General features: G+C 43.1%; 1 protein-coding gene across 14 annotated transcripts in view; it reads right to left on the bottom strand.

Annotated features, from left to right (window-relative positions):
- MAP4K3 (mitogen-activated protein kinase kinase kinase kinase 3) overlaps positions 1–19,237 on the bottom strand; it is an 80,502-nt gene extending 61,265 nt beyond the window's left edge. For 7 of the 14 annotated variants that reach the window (XM_057396876.1, XM_057396870.1, XM_057396873.1 and 4 more), the window contains exons 1-3: positions 8,882–8,939; positions 6,174–6,264; positions 93–157 (exon numbers count right to left, since the gene is read on the bottom strand). In XM_057396876.1, the coding sequence (XP_057252859.1) occupies positions 93–157; positions 6,174–6,229 (121 nt within the window). In that variant the 5' untranslated portion in view covers positions 6,230–6,264; positions 8,882–8,939. Of the gene's footprint in view, positions 1–92; positions 158–6,173; positions 6,265–8,881; positions 8,940–11,579; positions 11,601–18,282; positions 18,523–19,067 lie in introns of those variants that run through there. The other 7 variants (XM_057396874.1, XM_057396880.1, XM_057396883.1 and 4 more) reach the window with 7 other exon arrangements.
- Positions 19,238–20,332: the final 1,095 nt, after the last annotated feature.

Below are 20,332 nucleotides of genomic sequence, written 5' to 3'. Positions count from 1 at the left end.
GATTCCTCCTCTCTGATTACAAAACACTGTCATCATCTCCCTTTTTTGAAAATAAGCTTTACTTAGATTCTAAGGAATTAGTCTTGACATACCATGATAAATATCCTGTAGAGAGCCACCTCCACAAAACTCCATGCAAATCCATAGCTTGTCTCGTCTAAAAAGTGAACAAAACCATTCATTAGCTGTCAGATTTGAAAATAGCACCTGTAAAAGTCAGAAGACTCAAATACTATAAAGCACAACATAAAGCTTTCTATTATGCAAAGTACAAGTCAAATAATGAATATAACTTAAACTTGACATGATAATTCACTGTCAAAAGAGTAGCTAATGAAATACTCAAAATATATGAGGGTTTATTGGAGTAACAGGAACAGTATTAGTGCACACTGATTTTTGTTCAAGACTTACTATGAAAGTGAAATATACTTTTACTGAGGAGAAAGCAAACAGATGTGGGTTCATATTTCTTCCTCATTTTTACTTCTCTCCAACTTTTTTTCAGAGCAGAGGAATTAAAACAAACAAAAAAAGGAACCCAAAACAAAAGCTGTAGGGATCTCTCTCAACAAATGGAGTGAAATTCTAGTGCTTTAGTCAAAGCTAGGCAGAGTGGAGCCCTTGGTGTAGCTAAGGGACTTCACAGCTGAAGACTTTTCCCTTAAAAATACCTATAGACATTTTCAGTGGCAGGAGTCAGAGGGAAGTTCTTTAGGTATCTCTTACTAAGGTGATCAGTTTGACTCACTGTATCTCCATAAAAAGTGCTCTCCAAGAACAGACAACAGGCTGAAGGATTCAAAGGTATCTTCCATTATGGACCCTGAATTCTATTTTTGCTTGGTATTTTTCACTGGTAAGACAGATGTACCACACGCAGCTGCAGAAAAGTATTTTGGAGAGCAGGAAATGTAGGACTTGCCTAAACATTCTTGGCCATCAAAACATGCAGGAAAGAGAGATCACATACAATCACCAGACTGGGACACAGAACAACCGAAGGAAAGACTAGTGACTGTTCTGCAGCTTGCCCATGAGCCCTGATCTTTGATTTCTTGCATTCATAGCGTTCTGTTCAGAATAACAGAGACACCCTTGTGGCCAACATCCATGGAAGTGTTTTGCGAGGCAATGGTGTAAGTGCTGAGCCTATTTCCTGAGCTGCAAATTTCAAGTATTTCTACCAGCAGATAACAGCTAGAATAGCTGCTTCTACAAGGAAGAACTGTCTTTCTTGGATGTTCTCCCCTTTTATGTCCACATTCTACATGGTCCTCCAAGCTATACGCTGGGTGCTTCCTCTAGTGATGGGAAAGATATTGTCCAGGCATTACAGAGGTTTGAAGCAATGGGGGTCCCTGGCTGTTAACTCCATACATTTCTAGGGGTTAATTAAACCATTACTTAATATGAAGTCCTTTTACTGAAATAACTGATCAAAGGGAGACAGAGAGGCAGTATGGCCACCTGTGAAAGAAAACAGAATTAACAATGGCAACAGGGAAACATGAGTAAGAAAGAAGCACTGAAGAGACAAGACATTCACAAGCCCCTTGTTTATCCCCCACAGTTATCAGGACTCAGGGACACTTCTGGAGGCACTGGGCTCATGAAGGCCACTCTTTCCCATGTGGCTGCCATCCTGTTTGATGCCAACAGCAGCACAGCATAGAAGTGGAAAAAAGCCAGGAGCACCCCAGCAGCCTTGGGACAGCAGCAGAGCACCCAAAAAGAAACAGAAAGTAGGTAAGCATTGTAATTCACACCTTTGCTTACTGGGCATTAACTTCCCAGTGTGGAAAAGCTCTACAGAAAAGGAAGAAAAAAGACTGCATTTTTAATTCCCTATCTAGCTTTTTATTACTATGTCTTAAGTGCTCTGAGGCAGGTGAAGATCCATCTAATCAGCAGTAAGTGTATACAGTTGTCTGCAGAGCATATGGTGAGTACAACAAACAAAACAGAGACAGGATCAACAGTACTATTTAGTGTCTGCAAGTTAGCAGCAAGGCAGAAATCTGACTGTTGAAAAATCCCTATGTAAACAAAAGCAAAGAGTGGGGCACAATATGCTGATAAGTGCCAAGTATGGGATGATGGTATTTTTCTTACTGTTCTTAGCACTGAAAAATACTTAGAAAACAAAAAGTCAGACAACAGAGGCCTCAAAGACAGCCATTCAGTTGTTCAAACCAAAGAGAAGCACTACACAAAAGAAAGAGGAGGGGACCAAGCAAGGACACAAAAAAGTGCCAAAATATATACTTTATTTTCCATAAAATTAATTCTGGGTCTACAAAGGTAGATTTTGATACTCAGAGACGGGAGGAAAACTTTTTTTAAAGAAAAAGCACCCCCAGCTGAACAGAGGCACTGTTTCAATCTAAAAAAGCTTCAGGAAAGCTGAATGCAAAAGTGTTTGTTCACAGTCTCTGCACATGAAATCTTAATAAGTCATGAGAAACAGCTTTTTATTAGTAAATACTAAGCAATCTGTTCCCACTTTGACTGAAGAAGCAGCTGGTAAGACAGTGCTTCAACAATGCAAATAATCTCACCTCCAGAAACAAATACAAATGGAACCATCACATTCTGGTCAGAAGTTCGTGTGTTAGAAATACAGCTCAGGGTAACTTCAACAGCACTGCAGAGCCCCAGCCTTCCCCCTCTGCTGTTCCTCACTTACTACTTCTAAGTTTGTCTTCTGAAAAGGTTTATAACAATGTCTTTCAGTTTTGTGGAACACACCAGGCAATGTCAGACATCAAGAAAATGCTGACACAACTTCCTTCCCACTACTGCAGACAGGTACAAATAAAGTCATCACACCTTAACACACAAAAAGATGCTCTCTTCCCAAAAGAAAGGAAGGCTTTGAGGTTGGGAGGAAGATTAAGGAGGTGCAACAGGAAGTTGGGACACCATATGATCCCAGCCATACAACTTCCAGATACATAGCATCCATTTAAGAAGCTTAATCACCACAACATGGGAACTCCCAAATACTGCCTTTAGGAAATCACAGAATGGTTTGGGTTGGAAGGGACCTTAAAGCTCATCCAGTTCCAACCCCCTTCCACTAGACCAGGTTGCTCCAAGACCCATCCAAAATGGCCTTGAACACTGCCAGGGATGGGGCAGCCACAGCTTCTCTGAGCAACCTGTGCCAGGGCCTCACCACCCTCACAGGGAAGAACTTTTTCCTAATGTCTAATCTAAATATCCCCTCTGTCAGTTTAAAGCCATTCCCCCTTGTACTGTCCCTATATACCCTTGCAAAATTCTCTCTCCAGACTTCTTGTGGGCCCACTTTAGGTATTGGATCATTAGATCCTTTGCAAACTTCACCACCTTACAACCTGCATGCAGCTGTCAGACTAGTAACTCAACAAATTCTCAAAAACTTTAATATGACTTTAGGGTATGAAGCAGTATTAAGAATTGACTGTTCATGCACAAGAAGCAGCCTGCCAGTACTGCACAGAAGGAAGCAATATACAGTTTATGTTAACCTTCAGGTTAACCTTAAACATTCAAAGGTGAAATGCAGACACTCCTAGTTTGGAATGCCAAGACCCTACATGTACACATACTCTATCTGTATGCACACCCACACAAACTTGCACATAATGCAGCTCCCATACCAGCTCAGTGTTAATAAAAAGCATTCAAGCTGCCAAGACAAGCACCCTTCAAGGTATGGGATGCCAGAACAGCATGGCTTGTTGGTTTTATGTTCAGACTTTGATCCCTTCCTGCACATGTATATACAAAAATGTTAAGCAGTACACTATCACACAGTCCAGGCCCCACTGAGCATAGCATGCAGATGGTGTTCCCCTAATGGGCTAGTCAATGGCTTACTTTCCTCTTCATTCTCATACCTTCAGTGCATTTCCACTTAATCTTCTCCTGAAAATACATTTACTCTTGGAAATTTTCTTCATGCTCCACACTAAGCTATGTCTGTGAAGGACTAATATGACCAGCTTTTCCATTACAGACCTTCTAAATGACTATAAAGCGAATATAGTTCAAAACACAGATTCTATTGACCTGAATCACAACTGTCAGTACACAATACCTTCATTCACCAGACAAAAGCTAACAAGTATCAAGAAAGATGCAGTGAATCCCATCAGTGATAAAACATCATTTCAGTGAGCATTCAGAGCTACTGGGGACACTGAATTAAAGAGACTGGAAGAAGAAACTCCTGAAGTCTGCTAAGCTTCTGCATGAGACCTCAGCTTGTCTAGCATTTATTCCCAGAACTTTCTCTCTCCCCCAACACTGCCTCCAAGTTCTGGCACACTCAACTTGTCCAATATCAGTTTGCTCCAACTATGCAGGCGTTCAGCACTGAGGTCACCAAGAGCACCACAAAGTGCTCCACACGCCATTTCAACATCCTGCCCCAGAGCAAAACAAGGAACACACAACAACAGCTCCCTAAGCAAGCCAGAGAGCACGTTAGCTTTTCTCTAGCTCTGCAAATGTACATCAAATCAGGCACTGATAGCTAGAAAAGAAACAGTAACTGTATTTCCTAAGCTCTGATCCAGAAGGAATGTAAAAGAAATGCAGTACTTTATAAGATAACTTGGTCACATTTGACAGGATTTTTAAAAATAAAAGATGAGATGCACTCCAAATACAAGAGCCAAATTGTGCCCTAAATTCCTGCTTCAAAGATGGTAATTTTTTTGTTGAAAGGCTTTAATGCACCAAGATTTTTTTATGCGAAAATACTTCCTATATCTTTCCATCCCCAAACCAAAAGCACTTGGCCTATATTGCTGAAAAGCTTTTGGCTGCAGCAGATAGCCATCATGGAGAGTTTCATCTGGAGCTGCTGAAGTCTAATATGCATATGAGTAACTCAGCTTGGTGTCTTCCCATTATGAACAGGGTCTAGCAACCTTCACAACCCACACAGACCCATAGAACTGTAGAATGGTTTGGGTTGGAAGGGACCTTAAAGCTCATCCAGTTCCAACCCCCTGCCACAGGCAGGGACACCTTCTACTGGACCAGGTTGCTCCAAGCCCCATCCAATCTGTCCTTGAACACTGCCAGGGATGGGGAATCCACAGAGCTACCATGTCCTACCTATGCTGTTCCCATGCAGACAGAAGATATGCAAATATCTGACAGGAACAAGAAGCTTCTGCCATAAAGAGCATCATGACTTTTTAGAGTCTTTTACAAGCTTTTGATTACATTGCATGATATGCCTAAAATTATGACACAAGGTTCACAAAATGCAGCATTAAAAGTTCTAGTCCTTGAATATTAAGCAATTGCTATATCTAGCATAAAACATTCGTCAGGATGTATTAAAAAGAATTATAATAGCAAATGTTATTAGAAACTACCTATCAACCTTCTCAATAATGAGGCTTTGTATGGAGTTTACTTTTTACAAAGTTAAGCACAGTATCTTACAAAAGGAATTACACAAAAGAATGAGACAGAACAATCTACATATACTAAGTGTTCTAAACAACTCTACAGCTCAAGAGAAAAAAAGGAGTTTAAATATCAATCATTTCTAGATTTCAAAACAAAACCAAACCACAAATCACCAGCGCACTTTTTGAAGGCTGCACAGTTTAAATTCTAAGGTATTTCAATATGAAATTGTCCTTGGAGCTTAACACAGCACTACTACTCTTGAACAAGGAAAAAACCAACTGTTTTTCCCCTCCTTATTTGTCTATATCATTCAATTTTGAATTCTTAAGTTTACATGACAAGAGTTAGAACGTTTCTGAGAACTCTATCTGTATTATACCATACTTACACCTCCCAAAGTTTTGCAAATTTAAGAGACATTTTACTGAAACAGATTTAAAAGACACTGTATACACAGATTCTTTCTTCATACTTGTGCTTAATTTTCCATTTATGTATTAAATTCAAAGCTTTTAAATGACAACTCATTTCCAAGGACATGTGACCACATGGTCACTGAAGGACTGTGCAAAGAGAAACAATTTCTAGACAGACACTGTAATAAACAGATTTTAAGGTAAATTAAAAAAATATATATACAAGTGGATAATACTTATTTGGTAAATTAAGTTTTGCCTAAGTCACCTTACAGACCCATTCTTTACAAGGAGATAGAAAGGCATTTTTAAGCAATCAAAAGAAACAAACTGTACCTGAGATAGCTGCCAAAATAAGCAACAATGTTTGGATGTTTACAGTCTTTCATCATAATGATTTCCTGCTGTACAACAGCAAAATCTTCTCCTGAAAAGCAGAAGAATGAATATTTTCATCAGCCTGGTTCATACCCACACCTCAACTAGACTTTCAGTACAAGTTTATAAAATAAACATTTTGAGTAATTAAAATTTATCTGCATGTTTCACAGGCATAAAAAGCAGCAGCTGTAAGTCAATATTTATTAGCAAGGCCTTAGCAATAAGCACCTATATTCTTAAGAAGTTTCATTCTGGGCCAGACAGACCTCACATCTGCTATCTGACACCTCTGGTCATAGCTCTTTCTAAAGTCTTTATCCCCCCCCCCGGAGACCCAACTGTGTCCATCTGCATTCATCCTTTCAATAGCCCAGGTTCTTAAAAACTTTGCTATTTTTGGCCACATGTCCAACACCCATTAGATCATCTTCCTGAGCAAAAAGCCCCATTCAATAGTAGGCTGCTGCTGCAACTCCTTGGTAAACTTGGTAAGCACATGAATTTACAGACTGCGTATGTCCAAATAAAACACTGACACAGATGTGGCATTTGCCACATTTACTATTTGGTACCTCCATTGTCCCTGTACTTCTACAAAAGGCTCTTACCAGATGCGTATGCTGAGAAAATCACGTATGAAATTGAAAAGCCAGAGACATTTTTGGTTTGGGAGTGTCAGGCAGGAGTTTTATAGGAAAGTTAAAAAGAGAAGATGAGAAATACCAAATGTAAGAAAATGACAGAAACAGGTATTTGACAGCATTTTTAATTAGGAAATACATGTCAAGTGCTCTTTTGCAGTTCAGTATCTTAACACAGGGACTCCCCTGAAATGTCTTAGGCCATAAGAGCATGTAGTAGTGAGTTAGGTATATTATTTACAAAGTTCTTACGATGTTTGTTTAGTTACTAGACATACAAGGTTCACAAAAACGAAGTCATTCCCACTAAGGAATTGCCACTTCATAGGTAAAGTAAGCCTGAAGGCCTAAAATAACCGTTTAACTTAATGAATAACTTCAAAGACTCTTTAAGCAAGTTGGGGGGGGAACCAAGAAATTTCAATGCATGTCAAAATTCTCCTTTAGGTGTACTGCTGTGGCACACTTCAGCATAACTCAAAAGAGCTTTTAAACCAGAAGCCAAAGCTATTGTCTAGAAAGTTGAATACAGACACTAGGCTCATATTTATGAGTTGTTTCAACTCAAAAATCACTTCTCAAATACAGCTGTTAATGTCAAATGTAACACAACAACTTCCAACAGAACTGGTCAAGCTATTACCTAAGAAAACATGTTTTATGTTTCTCCCAAGACATCAACATACTGGTGACCTATCCATGTGGTACTTTCTAAACCAGAAATCTGATACTCACATGTTTTTTTAACTGATAGCAAATCTCAAACCACAAGCTGCAAATTAACATCACAACAGGCTGTCTACTATCCATGGTATTTTGCTCATGGCTTACTGTATCCTGGCTAGACCTGTAAATATGCAAACGCTGAAGAGCAAAGTAGAAATCATCTTCCTCTGTGACAGGACAAGGTTTCTCCATTATTTGACCAGGGTATTATTAAATTAGCATAATATTAATATTAAATTAGCATCAACTTCATAGGAAGTGCCTAACATTACTAACCTTTAATCTTCACACTCTCCCCCAGTCTGCAAAACTTGCAAAGAAAGCCAGTGCCACAGCTGTGGAATGCGGACACTGCCTGTATGAGGCTTAGTCAAGCCTCTACCGCAACTGGAAGCAACAACTACAAAGAGACACTGAGCTCACTGAGCAAGCAGAGGGTAGCTGAAGTACATTCTCTGTAGACTTTCTTTAGCATCCAAAGGCTGCCAAAAATATTTAACTGCAAGATACCAGTTGTTATCCCCATCAGCACAGCTTGAGGGCAAGTTATCCCAGCTGCAGTGCATCCCCAGGCTCTGCTCACAGCTCAGCTAAATCACACAGCACGATTCTCCAAGCACAACCTATGTGACACACTACTTTCTTTCCTGCATTAGCTCCCACTACATCTTGAAACGGAGCACAAACAGTTACAAGTTAAACAAGAAGTCTGGACATTTTACTTCTGAGATGACTGCACTGTAATTCAACAAGGCTAGCCACAGTGACAGAACAGAAATTGCAGGCTGATATCTGTAGGGCACATGTGTTTTGTGAAATCACAACATCAGCGCAGCTCAAGTGCACCTCTAGCATACAGTGAATCTTAACCAAAGTCTCTAAGAGAATTTCAGGAAATTTACTCAACTCCCAGATACTAGTGCTCAGCTATTATTTCACCCTTCCTTCTCATTTCTCCCCCATGCTCTCTCCAGGTAAGTCCTTTTCTGCCCTGCTGCCTTCCTCACTTCTTTTGCTCTATACAGGGCTTTGTATCGCATCAAATGTAAACATAGTACTTTAAGACCAAAATAGCCAACATTCTGAAATTCTTATCAGCTTCCCTTTAACCAATCACACTTTTTCCCCTTACATCTTGCTTGTCATGCTTAGGGTTTTTTTAGAACAGTGTATTTTGTCCCCATTTAAAAGGCAAAAAATTATCCCTTCTTTCAATAAGGATTCAATTTTGTACAACCGTATTTGAGGCACAGAAATATTTCACTTCTGTGGCCTGTACAGTTAAGTAACACTTACCTGGTTCTAGTTTTATTACTTTAATTGCCGCCAGCTCACCCGTGTTCACATTTCGAGCCTACAAAAAAAGTAAAATAAAAAATTTAACTTTAGAGAGCAGAACACAGTAACCAGCTCTGCATTCTCAATGTTCTCTGACAACACAGAGTCCAAGAGCAACTGAGATACACAAGGGTCTAAAACAGTGAAACCACTTGCTGGTTTGAGACGTTTCTTGGTTGTCTGGGTTTTTTTTAAGCATAAGCTTCCTCAGGAGAAGCCAATAAATTAAAACACCTTGTATTAAATTGAAACACATTTCATACAAGGTTAGATTCGCCCTCCCCTCAATACACCATGCATTTATTTTTATTTGGCTTACAGCTTTTATATTAGATAAGCACCATTTTTGAGTTCTATTATATCCAAAATGCTTATTTAAAATAATCCATGTCTGTGCTTAATGACAGTGAACCAAATTGTAAGAATTCTGTAGCTAGCATGCTATTCTCCAACACACATTCGTAGGAAGCACTCTTCCAACAAAACCTGGATTTATTTTCTAACAACAAAGCAAGCCCTCTCAAAAAAACCCACTACCAACACCAAAAAAGAAACCAAAATCACAAACCAAAAAAACCCCAACCAACCACAAAAACATTAGGCAGCTGTTTTTTCAGAGCTCTGAAGCTTTAAGTATGCTCAGGAAACCCTACACTGCCACACAACAGTCCAAAATTATGCAAGTCTTCAACCACACTGTACTTCCCTGTTAAAACCCATAAACAAACCAATCACAAAGATACTGACTGTGAAGCAGTTATAACATACACACATCTCACAGCAGACAAGCAATGCCCAGGGTGCATCAAGTGCTGCACCCTTCAGCGTACATGACAGCTTCCAAGATTCCCATGAGAGCAACGCAACGCTTCCTGCCAATTTCATTATGTGCCCCTTGGTCCTTGCTTTCCACTAGTGTCAGCATCCTCCCCTTGCTGCAAGGGTGGGAAGAAAACAAGCCAGCAACAAAGGAGTTAGAAAGCATTCCCCTGGCATGTGCAGCAGCTCTGTGGCCAACTTCAGCTATTACTCAGCAGCTTAACTGCATTTTGTATGGTGCTCTGTCATGCAAAAGCCTGCATTCTACTGAGTAACCAAGGAAATTTTTAACAAGCCATTAAGAAGCAATATAAATTATGATATAATGATTTCTCTTCTAGAATCGTCACACTTGATTACTGACTGAAAACCAGGAAGCCATTTGCCCAGTGCTTTCTGATACTTCTGTGCCTCTGCACCCAGCCATGGAGAGAGAGCAGCAAAGATGCTCCCCAGCACCAAAGCAGCAGCTCCTGAAGGATGCTCTGCTACAACCTCTCCTGTCCTCAGGGAAGTCTTGGTACCCAATGCACTGTGCTGGACCACTAATGCACTGCATGCCATGCCCAGTCTATCCCCTACACAGGGCACAGAAGGTGAGACCAATCCTGCTTTTGCTTACTCCCCTCATCCGCTTTCAAACCAAAAAAGGCCAGAATTACAGAACTTAAGATACAGACAGGTGCCCACCCTTTATGCTGCTAATGGTGTCACTGAAGTCACTGTAGGAGCTCAGGGGCTCAAACTTTTTGTTGACTGGCCTGAGACTCACCAAATACTGTAAGGTATCAATTCTTAACACAGCAGCTTAACAGCTGCTTGTGAAATCCCAAGTAGAGCGAAAAAAAACTCCTTAGACTACAAAAAATAGCCAGCAATACAATCTGGAAATAAGTACAGTATGTATTCCTGTGTTTAGAGATCTACCAAGCTCACTCCTAGCACAGCCTATTTCAAACCTCTCACTGTTCCTTGGTGTGGCGATGCTCTTCTGCAGTACTGGGAGTACTGGCATTTGCAAATAATTTACAGGCAGATGGTTATGGATAGATCTTGAGACCAGTGGGAATTCTATAAAAATCAAGGAGTAGTCCAAACTTCATAAACTGTGGAAATGAACAGTTAAAAAAAAAAAATTAATTTTCTCTGGCAGCTTTCCCTGGAAGTCATTATTTGCCCACCCCAATGACACAGCAGTGTCTCCATTCATCACTGTGTGAGGGAAAAAAGACACAAAGAACAGGAGTTCCTTTTATCTGTACCAGAGAATGAAGGCAACATATGAGAAAGTGGCATCATTGAAGCATGAATTAGGATTTTTATTCCTTATTTCTTTTTCCAGCACATGCTTCCCATACTGAGAAACAAAAACAGAGGCAAGATGATCATTAATCAAAGGTCAACATTCTTTACCCTCCAGGATTAATAAGAAAAATTACTGAAGCTTAATGAAGACTCATGAGGGAGTCTTGATACTTGAAGACATGGTTTGGGTCTACTTGTCCTAATAAGGTAATCAGTGAGAAAAAAACTGCAGTGGATACATGTGAGGACATCCTGAAGTTACTCATCCTGCACGCAGCTGGGATGTGCAAGCCAAGCTGGAAGCATCTGACAGGCTTCAGGGACATTGCTAGTCCAGCAAAAAAAGTTTGTTTGTTTTTTTATTACTATTTTAACAATGTTGTGCCCAGGTGTCAGGAACTTGTTTCTCTGACTATGGCTTTATATGTCACTGCACTGCTCAGAGTGCGATGGCAACTAAAGCAAGAGAGAAGATGGTTAGGAGCTAGTGACAATTTTGGAATGCCTGATTAAAAGACATGAGAATACTCACCACAAAGTCTTATGTGCTGGTGATGCCAAGAAACTTTCAGCAGTAGCCAGAGCAGGACATACAACATCCTAGCCAAAGGAACAGAGTCCAAGCAGCAGGCAGCCTTGCCAAACCTGCGCTCTTCACACCTCATGGCTGATTCACGCCCCTCCCATCGCAAAGGGATTTCATCTTCAATGTCATGTCAGAAGAACTGTTCAGGATTATGGGCAGGGAAGCACAAATGCTATCTTTTCACCTCTAGCTTAGGCATTTCTTCTTTTCCTCATGAACAGCAGTAGTGGGACTCTGTGCAGCTGACCGTTCTCTGCAACAGTACCTGCCGGGGCTCATGAAAGCCAGAAAGGAGGAACAAAACCTGATTTAATGCAGGTCATCAGTGCCTCCAGGAACAGCAGGCTAACAACTGCTTAAGGGCATGAATTGCTGCTTAAGAAAACATGACTTGAAGTTGACAATCTGAGTAAGCTTTCACTTTGCACCCTATTCCATTTGGGTTATCAGCATTAAATGTATCACAAATAAGAATATGAATTGCCTTTGTTAATTTGAGTATATTAAAAAAAATATACATTATTCCGACGGTAGTGACACAAGGGTTCCTTACAAAGGATAATTATGGCAACCAAGTACCCCTGACAGGTTTTACAAGTTCTCATCACAAGCCTAGATGAATGGGACTGAGAAAGAAGTATTGTATGTTTTCCAGCATGTGCTGGAGCCAGCGCTGACTCTGAATTTGAGGGTGCTTGTGTACATACCACACAATAGCTCAGTATCTTGAGGACACTGCCTTATGCTTTCATTCAGCATAATCACACTAAAGTTGCCAATTACTTACGGGTTTTGAGATTCGAGCATCAATAAGGATTAGGTGGCTGAAGAACAATTTCAAGCAAATATTTTTGAGTTGGCAAATGCAAACAAAAATTTCAAAGTGCCATGTAGGAAAACGCACATTCATTTTTGGTTTCCACTTGCACAATACATGTTCTCTCACCCTTTTTGGTGATGAGGTTAAAAGCAAGAACCAGGAGTTTTTTCCCCCCATCTCTGTTTCCATGCACAGGAGCCTGCAACCAATTCCTTTAAATGCTGATTTCATTATGTCAAAGGGAATGCATTATACAGGTCTTCCAGAAGCACAGATCAGCCTACACCACCTGCATCTACACACGGCCGCTTATTAAATGTATACAGCATTTATACAATGTCTGCTCTGGAAATCCGTATAAGAATCCTCATTCCACCAGCAGCTAAAGGAACAATCCTCTTCCAGAGACCCACATTGCCATATCTGGGGAGGCATTTAAAAAGAAAATCCACCAACTGCAAAGTCAAGCTGAAGAAGCACTGCCTAATTCAACAGGAAATAATTATTAGTGTCTCTGTGACAACAGTAGGAGATCAGATCAAATGCTGTATAAAAACCTGCCGCCCACTCGAAATAAGATCTAAAAAAAAAAAAAAATCCAGGTTTTTTTGTTACTATTATACAAAAATCCATTAACCAAAATGCCTCGCAATTGTAAAGATCATATTACTCTGAAACAGAAAAGGAAAGAGCAATGGGTAGGGCAATACTTGGATGGGCTCTATTCAGAAACACCAGAGGCAAAGCAAGAGACGTGCATGGTGTTTATCTGAAAAGGAAGGGAAAGAATAAAGGGGGGAGGAAGGCTAATATTCAGTACTGCCCCTTAATGTATGCCACAACAGCAGATTCCTAAGTAGTGCTCTGTGCAGTTGAACCAATGCAGACATAAAATCCAAGGAGGTAAATCTCTTGCCAAGTTTGCATTTGTCCTTCAAATGAAAACTACTGATATAAAGCATATAATGCTGCAACAAAAACCAGGCCAAAAAGCAAATCTAAGACAGTAACAACAGGACACTTCTGGTTTTGACTACTTTCTATGTGAATTGTTGAACAAAATGTAGAGCAGCAACTTCTAAACAAGTTGCTACTCATGGGGTAACTGGTCGCAGGGAATAGACAGGCTTCCTGAACTGGATTAGCTCCATTCTTCAGGAAAATGCACTCAAATGGCTTCCCAATCCCCTTGCTTCCAGTCCTACATTCTTCCCCTTCAGCCTCTCTCAAACCCACACAAGTCCCCAGCAGCAGAGTCAACTCTCCAAGCCAGTAGAAACTCACTTGCCCCTTCTTTTTACTTAGTTTTCTGCCAGCTGAACCAACCACACCAGCCCAGGCACCACAGTGAGTGCCAGAGCTAACACCAGGTAAGCAGCAATAGAGCCAGGAGCAGGGTAGGGAATCACCCCTCTCTGGCAACAGTCAGCTGTTACATCATTTCAGCTCATCCTACGGAATCAAAACTGCACTTAACAGAAATTGAACTAAGAATTACACTAAAAGTAATAATGTTCCACATTCTGGTAGGAGGCACGATACCAAAACCCAACAGAGCTACAATTTTAGAAAGCAATGTTTTGATAAAGGCGATGTCAAACAAAAAGATCTGAAATGAAGCAAACAAAATCCCCTACACAAGGCACGGATTATCAGTTAATGAAACCACAGTCACAGAACCTATGCCCTGTAGTACTTACTCTGCACAGTAAAATTGGGATGGCAAAACAACCACCCCTCTCTGCCTGCCTGACAAGCTTCAAAAGAGAATTAAAGCTGAAATTACAGCCTTCGAAACATAGACATTTATTCCTAGAAAAGTCAAATGGAGCTTCCAGCTGTAAGCTCAGTGAAGCAGAAATGAAGACCAAAGTGCCTGTGAAAAAGCACACAACTAAAAGGCACACTTTCAGTATTTCAGAAGGAGCACAGCTGTAGAAGAATTGAAGTCTTACTGGATCACCCCAGGAAAGAGGGGAGAGCAAGGACACAGACACGGAAAGAAGAGATTTGTCCTTAGGACTCTGCAAAATGGGAGTTTATCAAAATTCAGGTTCAGCTGCCTTGGACACATCCTCTTCCAGCAACACACAGAACCACCATCAGAAACCAGACACTGGAATATGGCTGACAGCAGCAACAGTAACCAGGTGTTCCTCAGAGACGTCCACAGGATCCAAGGGCTTCAGCGCAAAGCAGCTGAGCTGTAGGCACATGACTTCCCTCACCAAAACCAACTCACAAGCCAAAGCGCTAGGGCTTTTTCTTTTTAAAAATGAGATCTCAAGCAAAGTGCACCTTACAGAGTCCTGCATCTTCATCTGTCAACTGTCTGAAGCCATAAATGACAAAAAGCGTAAATTACAGAGGACCTGGGACTAGGGATGGTTAGAATGGCAGTTTCATACCAAGAGACACAAAAGTCTTTCTAAAGGAGAGATGGAGTAAACACAGAGCAAACTACATTAAGCAATCACCTCATTTAACTCTAGGAGTATTTCCTGAAACTGAACAGGACAGGGCAGGGTCTCTTTTTCACCATCAAACAAACATAACTCTTCTACACTTTGCTGACCACCTTACACAATTAAATTCTTTACAATAGTGAAATACAGAAACACAAAGACAGAAGTGACCTGTACTACAGCAGAACTAGTTTTCACCTTTTCTAGTGAGTGTTGCTTTGGACAAGAATATTTGACAGAAACAGAAGGTGACATTCAAGAATTTTCCTGACATGTAACTGCCCTTTTGCTATTAGCTCTAAACTAGACTTTAGATGAAGCTATATTACTTGACAAGCAAATTTACCGAGACATAGAAAACAAACCCGTATAAATAAAAACAGGATATGCAACACTCGAGTACTCAACTCAGAACACTATTAGCAGGTTGTCTGTGTTTTGTTACAGATGCATCAACCATCTGACAACGTAGTAACTCGATCTCTCCATTCACTTTAGTCTTCTGAGGAGACATCTCTGGACAAGGGAACAGATTTTAAGTCCTGTGTTTTACCTAAATTTACAATAAGAACTTTGCAACATTAACATTCCAGCTATCTATAGGGGCAATATAGATTCACTGAAAAAAATAATTAAAACATCCAAACATCATCTCTCATACCCTCACTGAAAACAGCATTATGTACACTGATCATGTCTCTGGGATACATCAAGAATTAAACAACCCAGATAACACTCCGTCTCCTACAACCAGCTTGCACTGGTACCAGTTAGAAGAGACACTTTACTGTTGACTGCATATTTGAGAGCTAATGGCATGAACAAGTTACCCACTACCTTTCCTGTGATGAATTATCATCTTCTCCAAGGCCTTTCTGAACACCAAACTTGGATGGGAGGGCAGATAGTTATAAGGTGTTATTTCTAGCCAAAAATCCATACTTGCAGCGCTCTAGCACACTTCCAGGTACCAGCAAACAGCAGGACTGATATATCTGACCCATACCTCTTCCCTTTGAGTTTCTGTAGTTCAGTCCACACCACAGGCTCTTACTTCAAATTCAAAAAATCTTCAGAGTATAGACTCTGCCTCTTTTACTTATTTTTATATAATTATTTTTTTTTTCAAATAAATCAAACATCTAACCTATGTCCTGTTGTAGTTCAACTAAAACAGAACAAGGAAGAAGATGCCAGCCTGCTTGGCTTTCAGCTCCTCAACACTTTGCCAGGAAAGCAGGTTACAGGAAAGTCAGCATTTAGCAAGAATGCCAACATGACTGTCACTTATTAAGGTAATAATCCCTACTAACAGCAGAAACACCTCCCAAAATGGCTCTCCCTGCTAAGGAGAGGGAAACTGCAATTTACAAAGAATATCTTGAAGCTGCCCAGGTACATCCAGTGCTTGGATCCACTCTACTGAAATCCCGCCACTGATGAGCACCATTACCACACAGTTAATCTCAACCTCACACAATTATTTCAATCAACCACAAAGCTAACCTACAGACCAACAAGATGAAGCAAGTGAAAGAGGCTTTAGGAAATCCCTCACAAATTTAAGATAATGCCTTAGTAAACTCACATGTGGATGACACTTAGGCCTATATTACTTCCTCTTTGTCACATTAAAAGTAAATAGCTGTCATTATTACTTTTGGACCATTTTCATGCTCCACTTTAAAGGCTTCTTTGGCAAAACCTTCCCTCAATATGAAACAGGCAATAATTCACTCAGGAGAAAAGCACATCTCGATTTCCATATGTTGTCCACAACCTGATCAGAAAATACTTACTTCTCTCTCATCTAGAGGAAATAAATAATTGTAGTATCAGCCTAGTGTGTCCTGATGCTGATACATCCCTTTCTAACCCAGCTGTCAGGAGGAGAGAACTTCAGTGCCTCAAACTGAAGTCCAGAGAAGGCCCACGAGGATGATCAGGGGACTGGAGCACCTCCCGTATGAAGACAGGCTGAGGAAGTTGGGGCTGTTCAGCCTGGAGAAGAGAAGGCTGCATGGAGACCTCATAGCAGCCTTCCAGTATCTGAAGGGGGCCTATAGGGATGCTGGAGAGGGACTCTTCATTAGAGACTGTAGTGACAGGACAAGGGGTAACGGGTTCAAACTTAAACAGGGGAAGTTTAGGTTGGATATAAGAAGGAAATTCTTTCCTGTTAGGGTGGTGAGGCACTGGAATGGGTTGCCCAGGGAGGCTGTGAATGCTCCATCCCTGGCAGTGTTCAAGGCCAGGCTGGATGAGGCCTTGGGCGATATGATTTAGTGTAAGGTGTCCCTGCCCACGGCAGCGGGGTTGGAACTAGATGATCTTAAGGTCCTTTCCAACCCTAACGATTCTATGATTCTATGAAACAAAAGTCACAAGCAGTGACAAATACTGGCCACACAGAGCACCAAAGTGAAGGCTACTGCAATGCAAGTTCCATAATCAAGAAAACCTTGACAAATCCAATGAAACAAGTTTTATATGCCTAGTAGTATTGCAAATGTAAATATTCATTCTATGGTTGGAGGTAACATCCTCAAAATTAAACTGTAAACACTGATTACTTGGCTAATTCACATCCATCATAATAATGTAAAGAGCACTGAGAAAAATCTGACGAGATATCACAGAGTCAATATGGCAGTTAAAAACTGCAACAGAAACAGAGCTGAAAACATTAAGAGAACAGCTTGCAGGAAACAAAACCCCCCAAAAAAACGTGCATAAGGCAAGTAGAGTTGAATAATTAAAATCAACACGGCAGACAAATACTCCAAGGAAGCTGGCAAGGTGAAAACAATACAAAGCCCCCTTTCAATTAAATAATAAATAAAGCAGGGAGTTGGCATACTAAGAACACAGTAACAAGAGGATTTAGGACTTGAAACTTTCGTAACATTTAAGCGAGCCAGGATTAAACCAAAATCACCCCAACCCAAATAAGACTTCATTCTAGGTGCACTCACCTAGTCAAAGACAGCATCAGAGCAAGTTCTGTGTGCCTCAAACCGTGGAATGACTCTAAAGGTTTCCCTACAGCCCTGCCTACAATGCAAGTTTTCTTAAACACACACACACACACACACACACACACACACACATTCTATGATGACAAAACCAGACCAGAAGACACTTGGAAAGCACACGGTTAAAGTGATGTTTCCAACAGGCTGCACATGACAAACTTCCAATCTCCCCTCTGCTCTGTCACCAAACAGGAGTGGGTACCTGAGGGACAAGCTGTCACATCCCATCAGAAAAGAGTTCACCTGGATGGATACACAAATAGCAACAAACGCTGCAGAGCAGAGAAAAATGTCAAAGTATGCTATAAAGCCCAAAAAGTCAAACTTACACTCAGCTGCTGATGCTTTAATTTTGCTTTTCCTACATTTCTGAAGTTAGGGCAGGATGATGAAAGCCTCTGATCTCAATGACACCTTTCCTGGCTCCCCAGTTTGCCTGGTCAGCCTCACGTTTTACAGAGACACAAGCACAAAACGCTGGTATTTTCACCCAAGACAGCGATGGGAGCAGTGGCCGGGATCAACACCCCTGATCGCTTTCAGGCACACGATTTCAAGTGACATTTCGGCTGGAAACGAGCGATCAAACATGCAATTTACGCACTCCCAAAGGTCGGTCTGGAGAGGAGCCGACCCCCAGGCCCCGCCCGTGAAGCGGACTCCCGAAGCACAGCGGCAAGCACCAACTCCCGGGGCGGCTCTACAGCCGCAGGAACCGAAGAGCGCCGCGGTCCCGCACCGCCAGCGGGGCCCGAGGGTCCTCCCCTCGCAGGGGTCGGCCAGGCCAGCGCAGGAAGAGGCGCGGGGAACAGGGTCCCTTCAGAGAGGAACCGGAGGCGGCCAGACCGGGAGCCCACGCGCCGCCAGCAGGACTGGGACCGGTGTGACGGGACAGACTCCGCTAGAACCGGGAGAACGAGAGGCGACGGTGCTGCCCACAACAGCGAGAGAACAGGGGGTGGTGGAAAGGGGGAAGCGTCGCTTGGCAACAGAAGCCCCTCTCAGCTTTTGGAGGGGAAGACCGACCAGGCAGCTGACAACGGAACCCACCGGGGTGGGAGCGGGGGAGAGGGAGAGACGACACAGCCGCGCCGGCCCGCGGAGCTGCATCTACCTTGTAGACGTCGCCGTAGGTGCCGCTGCCGATGCGCTGGATGAGCTCGAAGTCCTCCTGGGGGTTGCGCCGGGACAGGTCGCACACCCGCCCGCCGCCTCCACTCATGGTGCCGAGGGAGGCCCTGCTCGGCCGCGGCCCCCGGGCCGGGGGAGGAGGAGGGAACCCGACACCGGAGCACTCACCGCCTCCCCCCAGCCCGCTCCGGCAACATGGCGCCGCGCCTCCACACTGCGCAGGCGCACAAAACACCTCCCCGCCCCACTACCCAGCCACCACCCTTACGTCTGCGCAGGCCGGCATCAGGAGGGGCGGCCTCCACTACGCATGCGCCACTCCTGTCCCGCTGGTTTCTGCGCAGGCTCCGTCCGGGCCGGGGGGGGCTCGCAAGGTTGCCATGTCTCCGGTGCGGCGCCGCGCCGCGGCCCTTGTGGCTCAGGGGTTCCCGCATCCCGAGCCCGATGACTTCCGGGGCTGCTGGCGGGGGGCTCGGCACCGACCACTGGTACGTAACCTACCCGCGGCGGCACCGGCAGCGCTCGCGACGGCGCCCAGCGGCCGCCCCTGCCGGTTCCCCGCTTCTCCTCCGGCCCCCACCTGCTCCTGGTCTTCGCCACGCACGGGCACCAACACCCGCCTTGGCAGCCTCGTCCTCGGGGGTGAGCGGTGTTGCCGGCTCGGGGACCGCCTGGTTCAGCCCCTGTGCTTGCAGCCGGTGACTCAAAAAGCTAGATCCGTGCATGTTCACTGGGATCCCCCCTCAAAAGACAGCTCCCAGTCATGGAGCAGGCAGACCCCAAAGCCAGCCCCTTGGCACGGGAGCTGCCTTGCATCCATCCATCCATCCATCCATCCATTCATCCTTTCCCGGAGCCCACGCATGCGGTTGATGACCCCCAAAATTCACCAGCCCCTGTGCATGCTGTTGGGAGCCCCTGCAGTGCCCAGGGGCAGCCCCCCCCATGTTGTCCCACCTGCCGTGGTGCCCAGCCCCTGGTCTCTAGCTTGGGACAGGGCACTTCCCTACTCCTCAGTGCGTGGCAGTACAGCGCTCCCTGCCCCGGTGCACAGAAACGGGAAGTCACTGGGATCCCAGCTTTGCCAGCTTCTGTGAGAGCCTATAGAATCATAGAATAGTTAGGGTTGGAAAGGACCTTAAGATCATCAGGTTCCAACCCCCCTGCCATGGGCAGGGACACCTCAGACTAAACCATGTCACCCAAGGATCTGTCCAACCTGGCCTTGAACACCACCAGGGATGGAGC

The sequence above is a fragment of the Pezoporus wallicus genome, unplaced genomic scaffold (assembly GCF_028554395.1).
Source record: "Pezoporus wallicus isolate ANWC-B61680 ecotype Strahan unplaced genomic scaffold, APGP_CSIRO_Pwel_v1 contig_7265, whole genome shotgun sequence".
In the NCBI taxonomy this organism is placed as follows: Eukaryota; Metazoa; Chordata; class Aves; order Psittaciformes; family Psittacidae; genus Pezoporus; species Pezoporus wallicus.
This window is presented reverse-complemented; position numbering and strand designations above follow the sequence as displayed.